The sequence below is a fragment of the Zosterops lateralis genome (assembly GCF_965231275.1).
Source record: "Zosterops lateralis genome assembly, chromosome: 9".
In the NCBI taxonomy this organism is placed as follows: domain Eukaryota; kingdom Metazoa; phylum Chordata; class Aves; order Passeriformes; family Zosteropidae; genus Zosterops; species Zosterops lateralis.
The window spans coordinates 31,060,760-31,086,038 of NC_139769.1; the positions used below are offsets into that span (position 1 = coordinate 31,060,760).

Consider the following 25,279-nt stretch of genomic DNA (forward strand, 5'->3'; position numbering starts at 1 on the left):
AGAGCATCCTGTTGCTAGTAGAAGATTGCAGCTGCCAGGTCAGCTGCCCTTTCCCTCCGGGACTGAGGGTATAAGTTCTGGGGGTATCAGGAGCAGGCAGCTCTACTCTACACATCCCCTTCTGCAGAACTAGACACAAGAGCAATCGGCTCCCATCCTTCACACACAAGAAACAAAGACTGGAGCTAATTAGAGCTTGATTATTCATTCATGAAAACATGCAGGCCCAGCAAGCCACTCCTGAGACGGAGCACTGGAGCTGGGCTCTGATGAAAGGCACCAGCCTTGCAATGGAGCACTGGAGCTGGGCTCTGATGAAAGGCACCAGCCCTGCAATGGAGCACTGGAGCTGGGCTCTGATGAAAGGCACAGCGCCCATGTGCTGCTAGTCCAACACCTCCTGAGAGCTGACATGGGGCACACAGAACTGTGTGGTCACTCAGACTCCTTGGGACACACCAATACCTAAAAACCAGCCATGGGACAAAACTCTTCCAAAGCACCTGGAAATCAAGGGGCCTTTCCAAAGGTCTCCTGGTCATGTAACACATCAAACACAATTGATACCAGGGGATTACAGGCAGGACATTGCATGTGCCTTTGAATATCTACTGATAACCACGATGGGCCTCTCCATCAAAGGGAGGGAGGAACTCCAGAACCAAAACCAGGTGCGAAACTATCAGTTGTTTTAGTAATACCTTTGCCTATTACAAGTACCATATTAAAGTGTGTATCCCAAACAATGATGACGAACCTGGCCATTTATTGGTAGATAAATAAAACTTTTGTTTTAAAATGCTGAAGGACACTGTTATGCATGACAGAGCACTGGGATGTTGCACACAGGTTTATTTTGGGAAGAAATGAGGCAAGACAGTGCTTTATGCATCAAGAACCACAATATTAATAGTGTAAAACTTGGGGAAATAACTGGAGAGTCTCATTTTGATACCTGAAGACTTAAGAAACACTCTTACAGAAACCCTCAACACAATCACCTCTGAAGAAAGCTACACAGACTATAAAGAGATGAGGGGTGTCAATGATTTTCTTCTAAATCATCTTAAAATTTATCTCCTCCACTGCTTTGACTTCCCTGAAATTCTTTTCAATCCTCAGCTTCCTGATGGAGATTACAATGGAGATGGAGACCACCTCTTCTAACAGAGGCATTCAGTAAACCCGATGTTAAGCCTACTTTGAAAAGGACGTTGGACTAGAGATCTTCAGAGGTCCTTTGCAACCTAAACTACTCTGATTCTATGATTTCATGGAGCACCTAATAGCTGGTGGCTCTGGGAGGAACTAGAAATCTGTTCCATGTTCTTAGCAGTTCCAGGACAGTCTCAGCATGCAGCTGCCATGACTCACTGATCCTGTCCATATAAACATCATTAATCTGAAAAAGAAACCCAAAAAAACTCACTTCCTTCGGAGCACAACAGATTATTCCACGCAGAGCTACATGATGTTGCACACTGTTTCCAGTAATCCAGACAATTTTTTTCCAGGAGTAATGCAAACATGTATATTAAACTGCCTCATGGCATGAGGCTTGTTTGTCAGAGTTCAGTTAAAACAGCTATTCTTCATCTGCTTGTAGAACTCAAAAAGCTTTTTCTTTTTCTTTTATTTTTTTTCTTGTAAGTCAAGACGTATCAAAATCTGACAGCATGCTTTCTGTAACATTTGCCTGCAGCTTGCTCTTTTCTCCCAGGCTGATTCTGCTTTCAAAGCAGCAATGCAAAGGGAAAGGCCACAGCTGTCTTACTTCCCACAGCACCATTTCAGGTGGTGTTCTCACAAAAAAAACCCAACTATACTCCATTATGCTCTTACATTCCTCTTTGGCACTTCAAAGCAGACAGCCTCCTAAACAGTCCCACACAGAGATCAGGAGATAGAAATTTTGTTTCCTAAATCTTTTCTGTCCAGTACTTCCTGTCCCCAGGGAAGAGGGATAGGGTAATTATGAGGAGGGGTGGGCAGGAGACATCAAGAAACTCTGCATTAACGTGCTCCAATAATTAGCAGAGAAAAGTCAGCAGATGGAGACAAAGAATGCAAATGAGATACAATGGTACTTTAAGTTCATAATAATAATAATAAGAGTAGAGCTATAATGGCTCTACTCTTGAAGACAACGAGGGAAACCTTTCCCTTACCAGACTCACGGCCCTTTTAAACCCTACAAACTAAAGATGTTCTCACAGAGTCCAAAGTCAGTTGCCTCTGTTTTTCCATAAATATTCAAATCTGTTTAGAAAGGGATTCTGGAGAGCAAAGCATGGACTTTCTTAAAATTCATGGCTAGAAAGGCCCTGGAAGAGTGGAGCTGTGATACAGGGGTCTCCTTAAGTGTAATATAAATAATTAGAAGCAGTTATTTGCTAAGGGGCAGAACTAGGCCAAGAAAAGCAGCTGCATTCGGCTTAAGAACACCGAGAAGAGGAAAATGGGCATTCTTTACCAACTGTTGGTGAGAAACTAGGTTATTAAGTAGAAAACAGTAACAAAGGAGCTGTTCTGCCTTACCTGAGACTGGTGTCTCTGTAAGGCATGGCCACTAGCTGGGAATCTGCTTTGTCACTGAGGGAGCTCTGAAAAAGGGGAAAAAAGAAAAGGTGACACAAAGAGAAACCAATAAGCGTTCCCTTGGTTTGCCACTACAATAAATACAACACACAGCATGGGGGGCACAGGTCAATCAGTGCCCTGCACTAGAAATGTGCGTTTTTCCACTGAAACGTGAGAAACTGAAATGGTCAGCAATCAAGCTGGAACAACAAAACCAGCAAGATTTTAATACAGCCAAATTTGAAGACCACATTCAGAGACAAGAAAGGGAGCTTGGTATCATAGAAAACATTTCTAAATATTCTACCATTCTGCCCTGGACACCTGTGAGAAGGATCTGCAGTTTAATACACAACACCTTTTTTCTAGGAAACTGCAGTATTTCCCACATTGTAACGCTTAATTCCTTTTAAAGCCGTTACTACATCTAATCAATTTAAATACTTTGAAAATTCATTGTCTTAATTTCAGCCCTGATATCAGTATGTCATGTAGATAAAACAGATTTTAAAAAATGGGAAATATGAAGACAAGTCTCATAATTCTGTAGTCTTACAAAAAAAAAAACCCTCTAGCAAAAATTTAAACAACAGAAATATTTGAACAAAACCAATCAGCTGTGGCCCTTAGAAGTGAGCCAGATGAATGTGCTGTAGGTTGCATTTGTCTCCATTAAGCAATTTCTTGTCGTTACAGAGAAGTCATAAAAAGGATAACGATTGATTTCGTTTTAGAAAATGCCAAACATACTTTGATGTCCGCTAAAAAAATTCAAAACCCTGAATCCAAGAGCAGGGATGGAAGAACGACTCTGACAACGTAATAATCAAACCCAGCAATTTAAAATGGGAAGTGTTGGCTGCCCTAATTACAGGCAGGATGGCCACTTTTGTCTACAATGGCAAGTGTAAACGAGTGAGGGAGAGCATTCCATGGAATGGTTTGTCCTGCCACGGAGGCAGGGCACAGCGGCACACCTGTGGGACTCGTGCTCTCTGCTGCTGGCTGTTGCTCAGCCGCCGGGACCGCGTCCGCTCCACCTCGTGCCTGTGTACCCATCCTCGCAGCTCATGGGTCAGCCTAGGAAACCACAGCGTCAGCACAGACAGCAAATGACACTGGCACAATGGTTTAGTGTTATACAACAGTTTAGCCACCGTACAGATGATGCCTTAGGATTTCAGCTTTTAGATTTTTCATATATTTGTAATCCTGCAATTCTTTAGTGTATAACTCTGCAGAGAGTGTCAGCTACTGTTTTTCACATTGTGGTCAGACACAACAATTCCTCTCCGGGCCTGGGAATCAAGGACACCTCACTGCCTCAGGCCCTGAGAAATGTAAACAAAAGTGAGTTGTAGAGGGGAGCAAAAGCGGGATAAAATGACTTAATTACCTGAAGCTGTAATTGGAAGATTAACCTCCATATGCGAATGGAGCAAAGTTATAAAAGTGTGAAAACTCGTGACCCATTGTCCATTTTGGGTGTGGCCTCTGGGTGGGCTTTCACTGCCCAAGATGTATCTATTGAAGGCCTTTAATAAACACCTACTTTTACTCTCCTAATCTTGTCTAGCCTCTGCTCTAGGTAGCCACTACAAGGCATCATAGACACTGAAGATTACTATTATTTCACCTTATAGTAACTTATTTTTAATACCGCAGGAAGAAAAAAACATTTTAAGATTTATCTATAAAGTATTAGATTCATGGGTGTTCCCACATAGAGTAGATACAGTCCTTTCATTTCCCCAATGAACAATAATTTTGAAATTATTGGAAGGACTAGTGAAATTTAAAATCAAAAGTTTATCAATTCAAGACAAATTATTGGTTAAGGATAAATTATGGCAAATAAATCTGAGAGAAAGAATGGACAAAGAGAATGGAGATAAGGTTAGTGACTCATATCTACAGAAAAAGTGGAGCTAAGTCTTTTCCAACAGTGAACAAAGAACATCTGCAATGTCAGGTCCAGTCTGCTTTGTTATTGCAAATGACCAGTGTGAAAAGAGAGTGGTGAAAATAATTCCTAAAGCCATGGAAAGATTACAAAGATCCAAGCGGATCTGTCCTTATGACAGCAGGCATTGGACAGTGCAGACACTTATAAGACACTGGTCACTGGATATACACCATGAACAGACAACAGCATCATTCACAGCTGTCCAATAGCACTCAGCCAACAAAGAATTTATATATCAACTCCTAATAAACTTTAAATGCTCTCAACAGGTTGTTTGCTCACCTCAGCAACTCTGTCCTGTTGATCAGAGGCTGGCAGGGGGGTGGTGGTGGTGAAATATATAACAGTGGCTCTTCTGAGACTATCATCAGTGCTTTGTTATCAGATACAGAACGGTCATACCTGGGAAAAATCAAGAAAAGCACATCAAGAAATCCCTTAAAAAGCTTCTTCATGACCCTTTGACCAAAGCCAGAGAATGAGCACTATCACCAACAGACCCATGAATGTTACAGCTGCTCCCATGAGACCTCGGAAACGGTGAGTAACAATTCCCATCAAACATCCAATGTTCTCAGTCAATCCCTCAAAGGGGGCTGACAGCTCTCCATGCAGGGCAGACAGATGAGCATTAGTAGATGTTGGATCTCTTCCCAAGACAGCCAGATATTGATACAATACATAGTCTGTAAAATATTCCCCATAGTATGCAAACTATGCGATCCCTGCAGACACAACTTTCTTTTTCATTACAGAGCTGTGCAAGACTTGCTACATAAATACTAAATTTATTATCCACTAAAACCATGCAGATAGAAAGACCATAAGCTATGTGACAATTGAGCAGCCACGAACTATATTACAACTGAGTGAAGAGGATTTACATCTCTATCTCCAGAATCTAGCTTGGTTTTCATAAAAAGTGAAAAAGAGCATGTATTTGTCAGTACAAATTCCATAACACTCTCCGCAACTTCTGATGGGTTAAGTATTTATCACCAAATACCTAATGTAGGTTTCTCTCTTGACAGGTTATCAATGTAACAGCTTTAGTCCTCCCAGTTTTGACAGATTTGTAGCTCCTGAACCTCAACATCTTTCTGAAAAATCATGTATAAGAGCTTATGAAAGCCTTATTCATAGTCCCCTCGCTTTCCCAGCTTTCTCTCCAACTTCATGTCTGCTTCTCCTCTCTATTGCATCTAGGACTGATAAAGAATATGCATCAAAGAGTTCACAGCTTGCCAAACCTAGGGTGAAGCTGTGAAAGTACAGGAGGTACAGGCATGAGCACATCCTCCTAAGAGAACCACTCCAGTCCTCTGCCCCACAGGTCATGGTCTGAAACGTACCACGTAGGATACAAAGCCCTCACCACGCGCTACAGCCTTAAAATGCTCCTGATTTATTGCCTTCTTTCTGCATGGCAAAATACATTAGTGCTTTCTGCACATCTGTGCCTGCCTTTGTTCAACCAGCCAAAACACTCCACTGGAAAGGGACAGTCTAATAGGATAAATCTTGTAAGGGAAAAACATGAGCTGTATTAGCCAGACTTCAATCTGGAGGCAATTATACGTTCACTTATGCACTGCATGCTGGAAATCTAGGAAGCATGAAAGACAGTATTTAATTAAATAATGCTAATCACAGGGATGGACTCAGATGGACTTTTTAAAACTAAAAAGGCACTGCTAAGTTCAGAGCATGTTCTTACTCGTGAACTTCCCCAGTCTTCTCTTGAACAACTAAGAAAATAAATACTCCAGCTTGAAAAGAAGAGATAAATAATATGACAAATATGCAAGCTAGAATATAGATCAGGGGAAAAAAGTGAACAGCTGAATTGAAGAAGGTCCTGAAAGTCATGGTGACAAGCACTTGTGGATGTGCTCTCTTCCCTAACACTGTGCAGCACAACCACGTGTACACTTCTGAAGCTCTATGTATTGGGATACTCTGGAAGATAAAACACTGTATTCATCTGAAAAGCAAATTGAGCAGCTTTCAAAACACTGTGTTTAGAACTCGGGTACTGTGTAAAAGCAGCAAGAGCACTGGCCAAAAAGGTGAGCAAGGCAGTAAGGGCTAAAAGCACTGCTGTCCTCTGCCACTTGAAATATGTAAAAGGTTTTCATCTCACCTATTACCCTTCTTGGAAATGATGCCCTCAGGTATCTTCTGAGCTGTGCTGGACTCCTGGTCAGCTGAGAACTCCAGAAGATTTCTGGTCCGGTGGTTAGAACTCACAGTGGAATCTACTCCACTGGGATCCTTTTCGAATACACTGGAATATATAATAAGCATAGCAAAATATATCACTCACATCAGGGGTTTGCAAGGCACTTTTTCCATAAGATGTTAAATACTCAGGTGGAGAAGTTTCTAGCTGCTGTTACATTACATGGATACGGTTCATGTCATATCTACTGTAAAGAACTGATGTGCCACTATAATATCATTATTCAAAGCAGTAGTAGTCAGAAAAGCATTTCTGTTCTCTTTTTCAGTTTTAATTGTTTCAAGGATTCTGATGCTTTAGTTTCCACATTCCCTCATACAAGCTTCACCTGCTGAAACTACGGACACAGCTTGTAACCCAGGTCTACAAGGATAAGAAAATTATTTACAATCAAATCAAAGCACTCAACTTTAACTTTCATCAGCCTCAAAGTACAATTTACACAGTTTATGTGAATACAACATGTAAGGAAAACTTAGCTACCAATTTCCATGCAGCTGCAAGCCTGGAATGCTATGCCAGACATCTACCAGGACTGTACACAAATCTACGTATGTTCAGTTCTACTTGGATTTAGAACAAATGGCAGGGCCAATAGCCCCATGGGCAGCAGGCCATGGTGCCAGACACCCTGCTCTGGTGTGTGCTGGCATGGACTGAAGGATCCTGGCCTGGAGGCTGCTCAGCCAACCAGCCATGCAGCAGAGGAGTGTGCATGCTGCTCTTCACGCAAAGAGAGGGAGCAGCTCTGCATATGTGAGCTGGAAACACTGCTGTACCAGACCTGCATCCTCAAAAGGGCATGCTACAAGGGAGAACTCTCCAAAGCACAGAAGCAATACTTCAATTTCTCCTCTCCAGAAGCTGGGTTTCCTCTTTTGTAGCACAGTTGCTTCCTGAAATATGCACGATTACAAACTCAAGTCCTAACCTTCTTGGCTGACAACAGCAGAGCATCACCAGCAGCAACAAAATGAAAACATAAAAATGCAACAAGACCCCAGCACATCGATGAGATCTCTGCCATTCATGTTGATCACAGCTCACAGAGTGTATTTTAACTCATGCCTCCACCACTCTGTGCAGCAGAGCATAAACCTTGCAAGGCAGTTATTTCCTGGTTTAACATGGCATCACTTTGCAAGAGGCAACAAATACAAACAGAGACAGGAAAAATCTAGGAAGGAGGACAGATTAAACACTCCACAACTAAGCAGAAGGCAGACAGAATTGTCTAGAAATTCCCTCTCTTTCCAACACTTTTGCACTCCTACGAGTAGTAACCCAGGTGTCCTTGTGAGCAATTGCTCCATGTTCCAGACCACAGGAGTCAGGACAATCCTAGACCCAGGCTGACATTGCTTTGGTTGCCTCCTCACCATCTAGGCAGCAGCATGGAATAAGGGCAGCACAAATGCTACAGGCTCTGCTTTCACTTGTGCCAATGGGCAGAAAAGTACTTACAGTTTCCTTACTACCTGTGTACATTGGTATCCAAACGTCTCACTGCTTCTACTGCACAGAAAGCTGGATGGTTTATTTATAACCTCCTATCAGGCAACACTAGGCCTATCCAATTTCACAAAAACAATCTCCACTACCTACTAGGTTTTATGAGATCACGTTTCTTCTCTGCCAACAAAAGCATCAGCACTACTGGCAGTGTCTCAAGCCCAAGGACCAGAGCTCAAAACTAAGGCTGATGCCTAAACAGATGTCTCACATTCCTGCTGGAAGCCCCTCACCTGTGAAATGTCCTTACTGTACCTAATCTGGAGTCACGACGGCCAGAAGTAAAACGTTCTTTACTCAACAGACCAAGAATACCCCTCAGAAGACCTGAAAGTTATTAATTCTTCTGCAAATCCTTTCTCCATAGCCTGAAGTGTATCAGCCATACAGTGTGCTGCTGGACCTCCTGGATCTGGTCTTTTAGCCTATTCTACTTCTCTCCTTTGCCATTCAAAATGACACACAGAACCAGAGGAACTTTCCACATAATTAGTTAAAGCTGAGAAAAAAATCTAAGCCGAAGAACTGCAACAAATTGCTTATTCTTCCATGATACTTCTTTCTTCCTATTTCTCTCATTCTGCAAAAGAAATTCTTGTTATTTCAGGTTCCAGCTTGGTGAAGTGTCACATGCAATTCATTCCTACTACAGTTCGATTCTGAACTCTGAACAACAGAGACAAATCCAAACCAAGGATAAAGACATGCACTGCTCTACAATCACAGCTAATCTTTCTTTTTGTGATTTAGTTGTTTTAGCTACACACCCATTCTAAACCACACACACCTTGCTTAATTGCATCAGCTCTAGAAGAGAGGAAATGTTTATTTTCCCTCTTCTCAAGCATAACACATCTTTTTCTTTTCATCAAAAATCAGCTGAGCACGGGATGTTTCAACATAGAAGAAGAAATCTTCAGCAGCAAAAGACAAAGGAAGAGGTGAACAGAGGATGTTTTTCCATCCTTACAGACATAAATCATGGTGCTCACTTCTATTAACATAAACAGAAACTTGAGAACAAAATATGATATTGGGGCATTTTTTTCCAATGCCCTTTCCTTTATCAGGATTGTTATTTTTTCTTTTGAAGCAGGGCTAGCAGCAATTTCTGCCATATGGGCTGCTTTTGCACTCCCACTTTCCCATTCTTTTTCTATGACATTGAAAATGACTGTTCCTTCTCAATGTCTCAGGTATGTCTGAAAAAAATAAATGTAAAAATCCTCTTTGTTGCTCCTCTGGTTGTGGCAATGATTCAAAACCAAAATAACTTCAGTTCTGAAGAAGGAAAAGCCCTACAAGTTGAAATCCTGCCCCACTTCCACCTTCTAACTGCTTGGGAAGTTTTGTTAGTTTTTTCACCATCTGAACAAAAGATGCTGTTGTTCTGTTGTATCTTTTCTTCCTCTTCCCTTCTCCCAAGAGGGAACACTACTGAAGTTTGTCTATAAATAAGGCTCCATCTTCAGGAAACAAATAGGAGAGGACGTGCATGTAATGGTCCATGTCCTTCAGCTTCTCCAAGGTCTTTCCTTGCCACGTGGGTACCTGAGGGTCTGAGACAGGGTATCAGAAATATTCCTCCTTTGACATCTCAAATTAATATGGGGGGAAGAGAATGACTTAGGAGCAAGGAATCCCTTCAACCAGCAGGGATGATGATGGACCTGTCCTGCAGAGCTGCATCTGGAAACATCTGTTGACCTCAGGCATGCTGAGCTTCAGAAGTGCCAAGCAGAACACCAACAATACAAGCAGAAACAGGAAGGGTCTACAGAACAGATCCCAACACCATGACACTGAAAAGGAAGTAAATACTGAGCATTTAAAAAATGAGGAAGAAGAGGCTAGAAAATATGAAAAAGAAAGGTAGAAGATCCCATTCAGAGGGAAGAAAGTTTCAGATAAACAGTATTTTCAACTAAGATATCAACAGTTGGTTTAAGAACTGGTTTAATAAGACAGATGGCAAAAGCATCGACAGTTTTTTCATCCTGTTGAGCTACAAGATCAGAAATTGAAAAAGGAAGAGCACTTTGGCATACCTGTCCTGTGCAAGTCCTGCTATTTGTGGGAACTGAGTTACTGCCTCACATTAAAAGTCAAAAAAGACTGAATCTGAGAATTGGCTTAACTGGGCAAGACAGTCTTTTAGAAGTTGGAATCTTTCCTGTTTGGCTCACTCACACATCTGGGGTGCCTAGCAAGGCTTTAGAGCCTCATTTGGACATCTCAGATACCATGAGCATGAAAGGGTTTTCACAAGCCACGAACACCCTGTCCAAGCTGGCTGAGCTCTCAACTTGTTTCAGATACAAAACCAGATCCAAGGGAAAAAAAGAAAGAACCACTAAATACCTCATGCAGATGTTTGTTCAGAAGTGTAGATAAATTTGATTATAAGAGGGAAAGAAAAGCAGCACTCCTGCCATGGTTTCTCCAGGCATTCAATGGCACCTGATATTTTAGCTGTATTTTTATTTCTTTGGTTTGAATGTCAGTTTGATAAATGCGAAAGCAAGTCTTGCCAGGAGCCCAAACTAAATTTCATTTGTGCTTCTGGCTGAACAAATACCATACACTTCAAGTTTTGAATACTGACATTTAAGTTTTACAGTAATTTGTAGATGAAAGCCAATAGTGATATCATAACAGCGAGTTTTCTGGGGACATCTCTGAGTACTCAGAACCATCTCTGAGTACGAGCTGGGAAGTTTCCAACAAGCTAAAGTTGACATTGCAAGGAGACATCAACCAAAGACCTTGTCTTCTTCCTAACTGATTCCAGACAAGGCTACCATAGTGCCAGATACTCTCTGGAAAGTATTTCTCATTTCTATTTATGATTAGTGCACCATCTGCTGACAGCAAGGCTCTGCCTTCTCCTGAGGGCTGCTCCACAGCTGCCCTCTCTGGAGAGAGCAGCCCAGCCTTCTTCCTCCGCAGGGAAACAGAAGGAAAGAAACCCAAAGTGGAGGTCTTGTGTATTTTTGCTGTGTTTTGCATGCTTTAAATAGCAATTTATTTTTAATAAAGCCTCTGGAAAATAGAGGAAGAAAGCAAATATTAACTAACACCCAGAAGAGTATTTTTTTTTTTTTTTGCTTGGAAAACTACCGTTATCTGGCCTTTATTGCCAAAGCCTGTGGCTGTGATCAGCAGAGGAAAGAGGAAGGAATCCCTTCCTGCTCCCAGAGTTGTAGTTTGTAAGAAACTCAAAGGTATTCAATTTTATTCAAGCATAAACCTATCAAGAGAGGTATTGAAAGGTCTGGAACCCAGACCTACATCAAATTCACTCAGTCTGTCATTTTCTCTTGATTTCACCCTCTGCCTTCAAGAGGACACTACAACACAAGTCCAAAGGTGTGTTGCAAAAGCAGTTCTGTATCTTTGGGCCATCTCCAACACAAATGTACACTCAGCACTGAAATGTATTCTTTCAGTGTCACAAACATTACATTAAATTTCCTGTATTACAAGTGTTAAGAGCCTCAAATGTCTTTTGATGCTTTTGCTGAAACACCCAGAGGGCTTCATCTTTCCTTGGCAGTCAGAGCCCATGGACCTGGCTAATATGGTACTGTTTCATGCTTCTTGGACTCGTCTCACAGTTTTTTCTTCACATTTCACCAGCCTCTCTCTACTAGTGCATAAGAAATTCATAGGAATTTGACTCATCATTTGTATGTAGGTTTACTATACATCACATTTAAGCCTATCAATCTCCTATACAGGAGGCTATTGAGGCTTGCAAAAAGCAGAAAACCAATCCTTTTTTATCCTTCACTAAGTGGAAGAAAAGCCCAGGACTGGATGAACTAAGAAAAAAACTGACCCTTGAGTACAGCTCATGATCTGCAGTTCACTGCTCTCAGAACACCTCTTAGAGATGCTTCAAGCAGTCACTGCAAGTTTGGGAGTTCCTCTTCCACTCCTCCTGCAAGCCATCGGTGGTTCCAACTAACCTGCCTGACTTTGCTCTGGAATGGAGGCAGGAAGGAGCACACACAGAGTCCAAGAAGAATGGTTAAGGAAACAAACTAATGTAAGGGAAGATTAATGCTGTGTTGGAGCTGTTGGTCACTGCCCTTCATGTGGGGCAGGTGCCAGATACATACTCAGCCTATGTTACTCAAGGGGACATTTGGGATGGTTTCAAACATACCATGTCACTGCTTGGGGTCAACCTGCCAGGGAAGCACAGAGGTCATTCCAGACCACACCAGGACCTTAGCCTGGCTGTTGTGGGTGGGATCTGCACTGACAGACCCCAGCACGAAACACACAGCTCCCACTACTGTAGCACCCAACACTTACTGCATGTGATGGTATGGGAAATGAGATTAGCTCCTTTGCCCACAAAAAAAAAAAAAAAAAAAAAAAAACCCAACAAAAAAAAAAAGCTCCCTGGTGGCACTATTCCTCTAACTTTCCAACATCCTATCACTGAGGCATCCCTACACTCCTCCTGGCCATAAGATGGGTCTGTTTGTTTAATCAAGGAGTCCAGCATAAAGTCTCAAACAATAGGAAACTTACATAAAAACACTGCTGAATGCACTAGGCCTCAGAATAATCCTGCTCTCCCACACCCCAACTGAAGATTCCTCAGCTTGAGTAGGGGCACTAGACCTTAGTGACACCAATACAGGTGTGCTCAATGGATGGTGCTGTCAGAAGCTCAAATCCTTCATGCTCCAAAAGCTCAGTAGACCCCAGCAGTGCTGACTAGCATCCTGCACACTACGTGGGATGCTAATCTGGGTACTGGTATCAAAGACTTGTGTTTTCATTACTTTATCCTCACAAGCAGAAGGTCACGGCAGCTTGCAAGCCTTGATTTCCTCACTTTTAGTAAAAGATGACTGATTTTAGCACTTCTGGGCTAAAATTTGTGCTACCAATTTAAGAAATGAGACACACCCCTAAATCTTTCAGGAATCAAAAAGTCACTGCTTCTTCATTTGCTTTAGTCTGTGACAACAGCAGACAAATCACACTTGTCAGCCAGCCAGGCCAGTGTCTTTATTTGCAACAGCTCAGTGGATCTAAATTTTTAAATTATTCCATTTCCAGGATGGTCCAGGAAAGTACAGGAAAATCCATGAGGACGCCCTGAAGAGGAGCTGCAATGAAGTCTCTGCTAAAGGCCAGCCATTCTAGCGCAGCTCTTTGGTCAGCAGGACACAAGAGGTTTTGAAGTAGCAGCAGCTGAACTGAGCCACATCAATCACCACCTCAGTCATCCTCCACCACAAATACAGTTTTCTGCATATCACCAAGTTTGTTTTCCAGCTTGAAAGCTGGTTCCAACCATACAGAGGTGGCCAATTTGTAAGAGAACACAAAATTTGTAATAATACTAAGAAAATAGTATCACACCACCCTCTCAAACCTCCTGTTCCAATCTCTTTGCAAATCTGCCTTTCCTCCCAGTTAATATTTTTCTTTGCTTTCTGTCCATAGCTAAAGTGGTAGTTAGGACACATTCTGGCTGCTGATATCTTAATAAATGTTCTAAGATTGCTGATAGGTGACAATCACCATGTAAGCTTATACAGACTGATAATAGGGAAAAATAAAACTAGATGAACACGTTTTATAGCCAAAAAGATAACATTATAGCCACCAGAAATTACCTGGCTTACATGCTTTGCCGCTACTGTCTGAAGAAAAGATGCAGAAAATTTTCTTTTGCATCTTCTGTGACTGTTCTCCTTTCCCTGCTCTTCACGACTTCGATTATTTTCCTGCAAATATTTTACTATCACATGCAGGACTTGCATTAAAAAAACCAAAACAAAGAAAATTTATATTCAAATGAGAACAGGGAAGATAATAAAAATAAAAATATTCCCAAAATAAATACATGGATTGTTTAGACTAGAACATGTGCTTGACTGCCATTTGTTTCAGCCTTGTTTGTGTTTCTTTACACATTTTCAGATCTGGTTGCTCTAAGGCACAGTCCAACACAAACATGGAAATCAAAGAAGGAGAAAAAGGCATGTAGGAACTGCAATAATTTGAAAATGACCAGATTTGATGTTGTAAAGACTAAAAAACAGCACAGCTAATTAGATGTTTGTCAATGCCAGCAGCCAGCTATGTCTCAGGGATGCCACACCAGCTGGGATTGGGACCAACCTCCACAGAAGGTACATAAGGAGGCAGGAGAGCCTGGCTCCTGGGGACACCTGGGTCCAGCTCCCAGCCCTGCTGAGTGCCAAGGCCTGTGTGCTCACTGCCTTTTGCACAAGCATTGCTGGTTGCCAATTCCTGCCTTGCACATCACAGAATGCAAGGCTGGGGCAAGGGGGTGACCTCTGCAATGAACAGGATCAAAATGCACCCTTTTCCCTCCACACACCTCACCAACCAGTCTTAAATAATAATAAAAGGAAGCTTTTATACACGTTGAACCCAAATCCAAATAACTCACGAAGATTAAAGACTAGTTCACTGACACACAGATGCGAAATTCCTGGGCATCTTTCTTCTAGTATAAAACAAACAGATAAAATAGAAACACGAATAGAATTCCTGCTAAATTACTTCTGCTTTTAATAACTGAAAGCCTCATTTTTCAGTACAAAGCAACAACAAACCCAAAGAGTTTACTAACACAGAACTAGCTAACACAGAGTGACCACTAACTCCACACAAGCCCCTTTCACATCCTCAAATCACACTGGCATTCAATTTGTACTGAATTAGACTTGCATTCTTTTCTTAGAGATACCATGGTGCTGTGTCAAAGACTGAAGGATGTCCTGAAAGGCTTGTTGGTAATTAGGCAGATTGGGCAGCACTCTGCCTCCAGTATTTTCAAATAGATTTCTTGTGTCAACAGACCAACTTCCCTATCAGACTTTCACCCCCATCCCCAAATTCCCAAGTTCAGCGTTACAGATTACCCCCACATGTATCTGTCAACATGAAAAAATGTGTCAGCGGAGTAATTTTATCTGCTAAACTTGTTTGCCAAGGGCTGCCACATCTGCACTGCTTTCCATAATCTTAAAACAGCTAAACAGCCATCTCAGAGCTCTCCATGAAATACGACAAACATCTCACCACACACAGAGTCAACAAGACTTAAGACCAATTAAAAAGATTTTGTGTTAGTCTTTATTAGTGCAACACACATCCATTAATGCAGAGGAAAACACAGAACTAACTACACAGCCACTCATCCAGATGGGATTGTTTTGTGGGATGCTGAGTGCCCAAACACTACACCTTCACTGATGCACTGCAGGCCATGGAGGTTTTGGAGGGTTTGCAGGACTGCCTGATCTCCAGCCTCACATCCCCAACTCTAAACAATCCAACTGCTTCCCTTCTTTCTCTGATTCAACAGAAAGAGGTAACCTATACATCTGCCCTTCTGTTTAGCTCTAGTCTTCAAAAAATCCTACCACTTCTCACAAGAACCTAAGAAGCATCTTACAATAAGGCCAGCTAAGGAAAATTCAGTTTGCTACAAATTTTAGGGGGTGAATTTCCCCTAATTTTGCTTTTTCTGGATGTCACATGCTCTTTGCAATGGTTCATTGATTTTAAGTAACAAAATATTCATTGCTAATATGTTTGGATCAAAACATCCTGGGCCCAAATGCTGGCACCCCTCCATTCAGGTGTGCAAGTGAAATGATTTCATACATAGAAAAACTGGCAACACAAGGTTTCAGAACATATTTACCTCCAGCTGACCACTGCATGGAAATTAGGGATTCCACAGTTAGCCAATTTGAAGGAAAAGAGTGTTTTTGCTGAACTATAAGCTAGCATAGATATTATTTAAAAAATTACTTATTCCTGTAAGAAAGTATAGGAACTATACAAAAAGAGCACATATATTGGAAGTTTCTTTGTTAAGGACTAAGCAGAACAGCAACCTTGTCATGTTCATAGAGCTCCCATTCAGTGATACCTTTATAAAAGGAAGAAATCTAAAGAAATGGTCTGCATATCCCACATTCTGGGTCTTCTTAAGAGTATTGCACAATCAAACATTCACACCATCCTGATACAGTCTAGCATTTTAACTGCAATGTAAGCATTTCTTCTGCTAAGGAGGAAAAAAAAACACAAAAAAAACAACAAACCAGAAAGAGTAATTCCTTGCAATTTTCCAATTATATTTCTTTTCATTGCCTAAATCCAGTGCTGATGCAAACCACCTGGTTCAGGCACAGCAGTTATACTGGCATGCTCAGCTACTGTACTGGCCAGGAACAGTCAGATATCCAAGGATTTCTTCTTGCTTTATCTACTTTATTAAACATCAAGCATGTCAGGAAGTTAAACCTGTCACATTCCTGTAGTTACTGAGTGCTGCAGAGATAGGAACACAACACGACCTTCCAACCCACTCTGACAGCAGTGCCTTGCCATCGAGCCCAACACCTTGCTCATTCCTGGGGGTAGGGAAGATGCCACAGAACTTCAGAGAGCTCTGGTAAAAAGACTTCCTACCCATCTCTCTGTTTTCCTAAGCCTTTCATCACTAACAAGAGTTTCACGCATTCCATCATCTCACTACAATGCAGACACATTTCCCCCAGCTTCAGAAAGATGACTGGTTCTAGTAATTCTCAACAAGCGTCTTTCTCAAGTGAGTGGTAATGCTTGAAATGCAGATGGGATGTACAAATTAATCGCTTAGTATCTGGAAGATTTTTTGCCTGATAGTCAAAAATCACAATACAAATCCTAAATACACTAAGAAATGGTCTCCCTTAACATCATCCATATCAAAGCAAAATTATCAGCTGTATTTCACTTCCTGAGATAAAAAATATTTGCAGTAAGTGCAAATACTTCAGAAGTCATTTCAGCCTTAGCAAATTTTCTAATATTAAAAATACAAACATCACTTTCTAAAAATTTATCACAGTCAGAAACAAAGTATTCCTCCATATCTATCCCATTCCTTTAGTTTGTCTGGGATTTTGATGACAAATAGAGACACTGCTGACTGGGATCCTACTGAAATATTATGCCTTTTTGAAAAAAGTGAATGGCTCCATCTAAAAGATCTTTATGTTCCAAAGCCAAGTTAAATAGCCAGGTATGTGCAAGAGGTATTTCTTTTTATTCTGCTTTGTTCCACAGATTTTTTTATAACGTGTCTGGGAAATGATGTAGCTTTTCCCTGCTGCTATTTGGCTCCTATGCTCTACTGATAACAGTTCAAACAAGACAGGTTTCTGATTACCACTGCAACTAATCAAGGAGAGGGAACAACCTCTTCACCTGCCCTGGGAGACAAGGGCTTGCTCTGTAATGAGGAAGATTGCAGCTGGACACACCTAAGGGTCAGGACTGCAAGGCGTGGAATGTACAGCAGGATTTCCTGAGTATTTTGAGTACTAAAGCAGCTTCGAGTCATAGCTACTGAAATTAGCACAGGTGTGAGCAAGCAGATAAGTTCTCCAAGCCTGACTTTTTTTTTCCTAAAAGGATTCTAAACACAGTTCTTCATCTCCGCAGATATAAATGGAGCAGACAAACTGCTGTATGCAGCACTGAATAAAAAAATGCCAACTCAGGAGAAACTAGATGTACGAGATCCAGCTCTTATTGCCAGAAGGATTCCAAAAGAGGAACGATTATACAAATGCATTTTCCCCTAAGCAGGAGGAGAATAAAGAACAGATTTCAAGCTCAAGGCTTTGACACAACACTGGCTGTTACTAATGATTCAAAAAATCTCAGGACAGTAAACTTGGTAGGCAAAGAGGAATTTCTAAGCAGCTTACCTCAGTGGACCATAATTCAACATTATAAAGGCCAGTATCACCATCACACACAGTGTCCTCCTCTTCGGAGATGATACTCTGAGCTTCTGGTTCTAGACAGAGAAAACAGAAAACACTGAGTAAAACAGAGGTACACATATGCAGGGTTATGTCAGAAGCCAAGTATACCACATTATACTTGAGTTTTAGATTTATAGTTGCCTAATTATGTGTGAATACATTCCTGAACTACCTAAAAATAAAACTTTGGTTTATACATTATATTCAGCTTCTATCCAGTGAAATATTCAGAAGCACCATGAAATGAAGCATTAAAAGTCTACCAGATTATGCATCCGCTGTCATGACCTAGAGTTGGTGAAAGTCATCCTTGGAATGGGACGCTGGCCTAGAAACCCCCAAAGGTCTTCCAGCAACTTCCCCAACTCTGTTCTAGTGCTTTCCACCTGAACAACTGTTTTCATATAAAATCAGACTCTCATCGCAATCTCTTACCTCTAATACAACTTCATCCAGCTGCCTCTTTAGCGTGCTGTTTTCTTTCTTGAGTTTCTCATTCTCCAGCAGGGCTGCCTCAAGCCTGGCCTCCAGTCCCAACATGTATTCCTTCTTTTTCTTGCGTGACTGAAAGGCTGACTCACGGTTTTTGATCATGCGCTGCTGCCGCCTCAAGACATTGACCTGAACACACAACAATCCACAAGTTAAAAGTGGCTCCATTTCATGCAGAATTTTTGCTTCTCTGCTTTGTTAAAGGTCTGTGTGGATAGCTTCCCACACTCTGCTTCAAATGAGCTGGAATGGTCAGCACAGAGGCACCTTGGGAACATGGCACACCTAAGGGAAAAACAGGTCCTGCACTGTCTCGGTTTTCTTCTGTATTCTCAGCATTCTATATGCAGGGGTCATCAGACATACACTCGAGTTTGATTTGATCAACCAAATCACAAAGATAGAAAATACCTATCCTCAGGTCTGCTAGGCAGCAAAAATGTCTTTCACCTTGACTTCTCCCTGTACCATTTTACAGGATACAACCAGTCATCTGCTTTCCTAACAGGAAATTTCTAGGGTTTTCCAGTCTGTTCTGTATGGAAGTCATTTCCACATTGATTACATCTGCTTGTGTACCTTTTCCACCTATGCTACACAGTTTCTGAATAGTGTTGCTGATCTCAGATTGCACATTCTATGTGTATTAAGCACTTACATGGCAGTTTAAATATAGTCTCTGGGTGCATCTACACTAACATCTTAATTCAGATCAGGAGCACGGTTTGGGTTTACATTTTCTGACTGTCCCACTAAATGTGCTTTGCTTCACATCACAGAACAGCCTCTGAGAGCATACAAACTGCATTACTTCAGGATGAAGCTCAACCAGCAAACACACTCCAGGAGAGCACATAATTCACTCTAACCACTAGCAGGCATTCAGTCTACAAGACCAGACTGGGACAGCTCAAAGCAACTCCTCCCCATTCTCCAACACTCCTGATGATTGATTTTTTTTTTCCCAAGCAGGAACACTCCATCATCTTTTACCACTTACTCATTCTGTGGTTTGCATTAAGTGTGACAACCCAGACCGAAAGCATCTTGCTGCTGACAAGGATAACAATGATGAATACTGCAGAACTATACAAAACTACTTGAAATCCTAAGTTTAAGCACTAGTCTGCTGATTTCCTTTCCCTCACAGATTAGCAATTCTGTTTTCATTAGGAACAGAAGACTTCCATCACATTATTAAGATGCAACTGGATGTGCCTTAATGACAATTACATTGACAGATAACTGAATGATCCATCTTACACAGAGACCTGAATATCCTTCAGTACCAGTATAGGCACTGGTGTAACCTCTATCTCTCAGAGCAGGAACATTAAAGGAAAATTTGAGAACTATTCTAGAAGCATTATTCTAGGGAAATAGTATAAGCACAGAACAGTAACATTAACTAACTCCGATTTTGTGTCCGGCTATGTAAAAAACCTTAACCACAGCTTTTCAACTCTCTCCTTGTATCTACCTGCACACAGACAGTATGTTGTTCTAGGGCACTGGTGTCTTCAACAAAAAGTGGCCACAAGCTGTTTGAAGACAACATTCTTCTTTATGATGCTGCAGTTTGGTGACAAAGATGAAGAAAAGAAGTTGCATTGCATTAACTTTCTGGATTGTCTCCATGTTGGTCTAACTGCTTTTTATAAAGATCATTTATTACATATCTAGTCCGTTGCCACCAACAAAAGTCTGTGAGAGTGAAGCTATTCCTACTTACTCCAGTTTCTCTCTTTAGCAGAGAGTGGAGAAGGAAAATATTTTAACACATTTTCATTAACGCTAAGCTTTGTCTTGAATTTTTAAAGTACTATGACATTAAATACAAAAAAGCTTCTGCAGACATATAAAAAAACTGGACCAAAAAACCAAGATTCAGGCTAGCCAAAAACTGCAGTGTATAGAACAAACCAGTCTGGGGCCAGGATCACTTAAACTGTTCAGAGACAAGGAAAAAAGGAATGGGTTCATGCAGCAGCTTTGGCTCAAGTTGTGTGCTATTCTAAAAAAGGAGTTACATTCCCCTTTTTAAAAAGAGGTTTTGCATCATGAATTCAGAGAAGTCCAAACTGTTTACATCCATTCTTGTTTGCAGACCTGCAAAGGATTATTCATTACTGGACACCTTTTAATTACATGTCTGGAAGCTCTGGAAAATCTACATGCTTCTCTGAAGAAAATAAGATGTTAGAACACCAGTGCAGTGCCTCTACACTAAGAGTACATCCTAAGGTACACCTGCCACTGTTTCAGACACTGCCATCTACATTTTATGCATTATTTATCCAGATTGCTCAACTTTGTTCTCACAGTTCTCCAAATGCTGTGAGGACAGCAGCTCACCCCAGCCTGATTCCAGGTACTCTGTGCAGTATCTGCATTTCAGTCTATGCCATATCAAATTTATATATTTTAACTCATTTTTAAAGCTTACTTAAATAAAATCCAGTATTTGTGTCCTTAAGTTATTTTGGCTTAATTTACAACCCAAGAACAGCTTAAGGTCCTCCTTGGTAAGCCCTCCACGACCTGCCTGGCTTTCCTCAGGGAATATGCCACAACTGCACACCCAATCCCACCTAAATGTGCCGTAGGAAATGGAAGGAGCTGTGTGAGTGAAGTGGTACAGGCATGCTGAACCTGGAAACCGTATGGCAATCAGCATTACACAGCTGGCCTAGCATAAAGGTAAACATGCCCCCTGCTCAAGCACTTTGATACTCAAGAGGGAGAGGAACTAATTTATATTATCAGTCTGCTTCAGCAATATTGCTTTGCACAAGTGCTGAACCAAGATTAAAGGTAGCAAACGCCTCTGCTAACTTCTTTTGCAAGCCTCCAACTTTTAAAATTGTATTGTATTGATATTCCACTCAAGATACCAACTTCTGGTTCCAAGGAAACACAGACCATTGAAGGAGAATATTTGCCTTAAAAAACAATCAGTAATCAGTGATGCAACTTCTGCTTTCTAGCTTTGAAAATCACACCACTACTAGAAGAGACACACAAAAATGCTGTAAATATGGAGAACTAGAAGGTTCATTGCAAACCCTTGCTTCAAACAGCATTAACGAGATTCAGATTTTCCTCTGTCTTCAGAAGTTTTACAAAGAGTCATGCATTTTACAAATAAACATTGCTACCTCAATTTACTTCCAAAGAAAACTCAATTATGAGCAAAATTTAACCTCTCTTCCAACACAAGCTGTACTTCTAGAAGCAAGAATGTCTCTCATACTCTGGAGAGATTTTTATACATGTGCTGGGAAAGTTAATAAAGAGCTGAAAGTACAAATCATTCAAGGTAGCATTAGCAAGCTTCTTGCCTCAGCTTATGAAAGCTGCTGTCTTTGAAGACATATCTTTGATTGCAGGAATACAAAACACATGCAAGGTTTTTTGTTCTTATGGAAGTTCTGGGTTTTCTTGTCTCTAACTCAACAGAACACAACTTGCTTAATGAGTTTCTGTTAAACAAGTATTACACAATGTACAGCATAGAAATGAGGATTCTTCAACAGAAATGCACACTTAGGCCAAAGATATTTTGTATAATTAATCTTTTCTAGTTTTTCAGTATTCTGGCGCTTCTCCATGGCTGGCAGGTTGCATATGTGTGCCACCAGGATATGCAGGGTCTCATGCCTACAGCTTGCCATCAGCCCAACCCAGTGTAACTCACTGGCAGTCTGAGTGTTAAACTAACAGTTTATCCCTCCTAAGGCCAAAAGAAAGTCCTGCAGTGTTTCTTTTTATCCTGCAACATCTGCTTAGATTAGCAAACAATAACGTGTTACAAAACTCAAATGACAGCTTCATCTGTGCAGCCCTGAGCACCACATATGGTGTCCAAGGCAGTTGGGAGTTGTTTTAACCCTGCTGGCCCCAGCTGAATCTGAAAACATTTGTTTTTTCTCAAAGAACTTTTTCACAGTATGCACAAAAGAGCAGCTGCAACTGTTTCCTCATGTTGTAACAAACACAGGTAAGATGTGCAACACTTCAAAGTCTTAAAACTGCTTCCCTAAAACAGCTTTGGGTGGAAATATCCACACAACCACCCTTGGAAAAAAGCACCTGTTTGTTATCCCAGCTACACATTTAACTCCTGATGTCATGGATATGTATATGCAGTATGATGACAATAAGAGGGTTCTGTCAAACCTTACATTCAGACAATGGTGAGGTGCCATGTTAGCCCTGCTTACAGGGAGTCACAAATCCAAGGACTGCAGCTCATTGATTTGTGGTCTCTTGAGTTAACTCTGGATGACAGAGAATTATCACTACAAAATGTAGCACACTTAACTGCTCCACCTACTGACAGACCTTTGTTCACTTCTTGCACATTGAGTATCAAGTTTCCACCGCAATCTGGCTGCTCAACTATTTGCAGCACAATATTTTCATTATAAAATGCAGCCTACACACAAATATGCTTAGTGAGGAAAAGTTACCATCAAGCCTGAGTGGCAAGCCCAAACACTAAGAAACCATACAGCAATGTCCTTCCAAAGAAGCTGAAGGAATAGGCTTCCTACTGCTTTTGGGAAATAGGGACCTGCACTGCTAATAAGCAGGCACCTATACAGCAAAATTCCACGTTTTCACCAGTGTTTTCTCCCTTACACTGAGATGTGATAGGACCTTCAGCTCACAGCTGTGCTTGGAATACCACACTGCAGAATGACAGAGTTTTGTAGTCACCAACAAGAAGCTTTGGTCCTTTCCACAAGCACGTCCTCTTTGGAAAACAAAATACAATCAAAGCAGCTCCAAATTACTAGGAGCTGAATCAAGTTAACAACCAGCTTGCTAGCTGGTTAAGATGTCAAAGCTGAAGGGGAAAAAAAACTCCACACACATCTCAAAAGCTAGTGTTTACACCTACTGCTTACTGTGAGCTACTATGGAAAAACTCACTTACTTGCACTGTAATTGTTGAGAGCTTAACCCTCTTCTACTCATTCAATACATGATCAAAAGGGAGCCTGAAGAGATTAGGATCATATGGAACTCATCAACTGAAGTTTCTAAAAATCATGAGTAAAATCTGGAGAGATAAATGGGTACGGAAAAAGAATGAGGCATTGGAATTTCCAATTCAGCTGCTTCCAAAGAAACATTTTTCTTATATGGATTAGAAAAGTGATTTAGCAGTAATCAAAAATCAGATATCAAATCTTCCTGGATGTAAGAGAGGTCCAATCACTGAGAGCTTGCACCTGAGAAGACAAGTGACAGAAAATACCTGTCAGCATTGTCTTCTGCCACTATGCTTACACACCTGGTATGCAACTCCAGGCAGGACAGCAGATACTTAGCTGTTCCTCCCTGTTCTGTACCAAGCTGCTAATCTCCCTGTTTACAGTTGGAAATCCTATTATAAGTTTTCCTGAGACTCCGAATGGACCATAAGGTCCCACATGCAGGTAACAGAGATGTGCAAAAGCCTTGGTGAGCAGCTATCACAGAGTCAGAACTTACATCCAGCCCCATGGTTGGAGTGCTGCTCTGGAGCAAGGGCTTTGTCACAGGGATTTTGCCACTGCTGGAGCTGCTCCCAGCAGCTGGAGACAGCGCATTCACCGTGTGGTTCTGAAGTGCTGGGGCCCCTCCAGTGACGGCAATGACTGGCTGGGAGGCAGGAAGCACCCCAGAAGCCTGGAGCTGTACCACAGCAGGCTGGGGCAGCACCACGGACGGACCTGGAACACAAGAACAGCAGTGCTCAGTAGGGACGAAATAGATTTGTACATCACAACTTTGTAGGGACATACTGCTGTCCTCTCCTGCCCTGCACAACTGATCTCAAATCCATTAGTACATTCCACAAAACAGGAATGGAAAAAAGTTCCAAAGTCTACAGGTCTCCTAACGCATCTCACAAACCAAGACTGCAGATATTAAAGAAATCCAATAAACCAAACTCTGTCCCAAAAGCGCTTCAAAGTTCATAAAATCCAACACTTGTTATATACATTACTCGGAATTGCTAATACTTGACGCACTCTGAACATCCTTTTCAAGGAATTTCGCCAACTTACCTCAATCTTCCTTCTGCCTATTGTCTATAACTATTTTACCACTGTATTCAATGGAAAATTTACTACACAGAAGTGACTTGTACCCCACCGATCAAATCAAACAGAGATGGAAGATGAACAAAAAAGAATAATTCAAGTCACACTTTCAAAACTTACACTGAAGCTTCAATTCACACTAAAACCATTTTTTAGAAAAATATCTTATGCAAGAAAGTTTATACAAAGCTGAATAGAGCTTAAAGAAAAGCTGGCAGACAAAATGAGGTAATTTTGACAGAGTTTGAAACAGAATTAAAAACAGTTACGTCCAAGAAATTTTAGTCCAACAACTACATTTAACTCAAGCAGGTGCTTGAGTAATATTTTTTTGTCTGAAAACACATTAATGTCTCTCTAATCCTTTGTAACAGAATGACCTTGCCAGCTTTCAGAAAGAGCACATTCCAGCTGAGCATTCCAACCGAAATGCACAGCATTTGTCCTGCCTTCTGGAAGGTGAAAAGTGAAGTAATTTACCTAGTCCCAAGATCTTATGTAGGGGGTAAAACTAGACTTTCTTTTTTTATTTTTTTCAGACACAATCTTGAAGACA

At 41.2% G+C, this 25,279-nt stretch overlaps 1 protein-coding gene across 4 annotated transcripts in view; it reads right to left on the reverse strand.

Annotated features, from left to right (window-relative positions):
* ATF6 (activating transcription factor 6) overlaps positions 1 to 25,279 on the reverse strand; it is a gene marked incomplete at its 5' end in the record, with an annotated part of 73,128 nt that overhangs the window by 42,465 nt on the left and 5,384 nt on the right. For 3 of the 4 annotated variants that reach the window (XM_083867566.1, XM_083867565.1, XM_083867564.1), the window contains 7 exons: positions 2,539 to 2,603; positions 3,558 to 3,660; positions 4,829 to 4,948; positions 6,690 to 6,833; positions 18,074 to 18,165; positions 18,569 to 18,754; positions 24,128 to 24,348. In XM_083867566.1, the coding sequence (XP_083723692.1) occupies positions 2,539 to 2,603; positions 3,558 to 3,660; positions 4,829 to 4,948; positions 6,690 to 6,833; positions 18,074 to 18,165; positions 18,569 to 18,754; positions 24,128 to 24,348 (931 nt within the window). The remainder of the gene's footprint in view (positions 1 to 2,538; positions 2,604 to 3,557; positions 3,661 to 4,828; positions 4,949 to 6,689; positions 6,834 to 18,073; positions 18,166 to 18,568; positions 18,755 to 24,127; positions 24,349 to 25,279) is intronic. The other variant, XM_083867567.1, reaches the window with a different exon arrangement.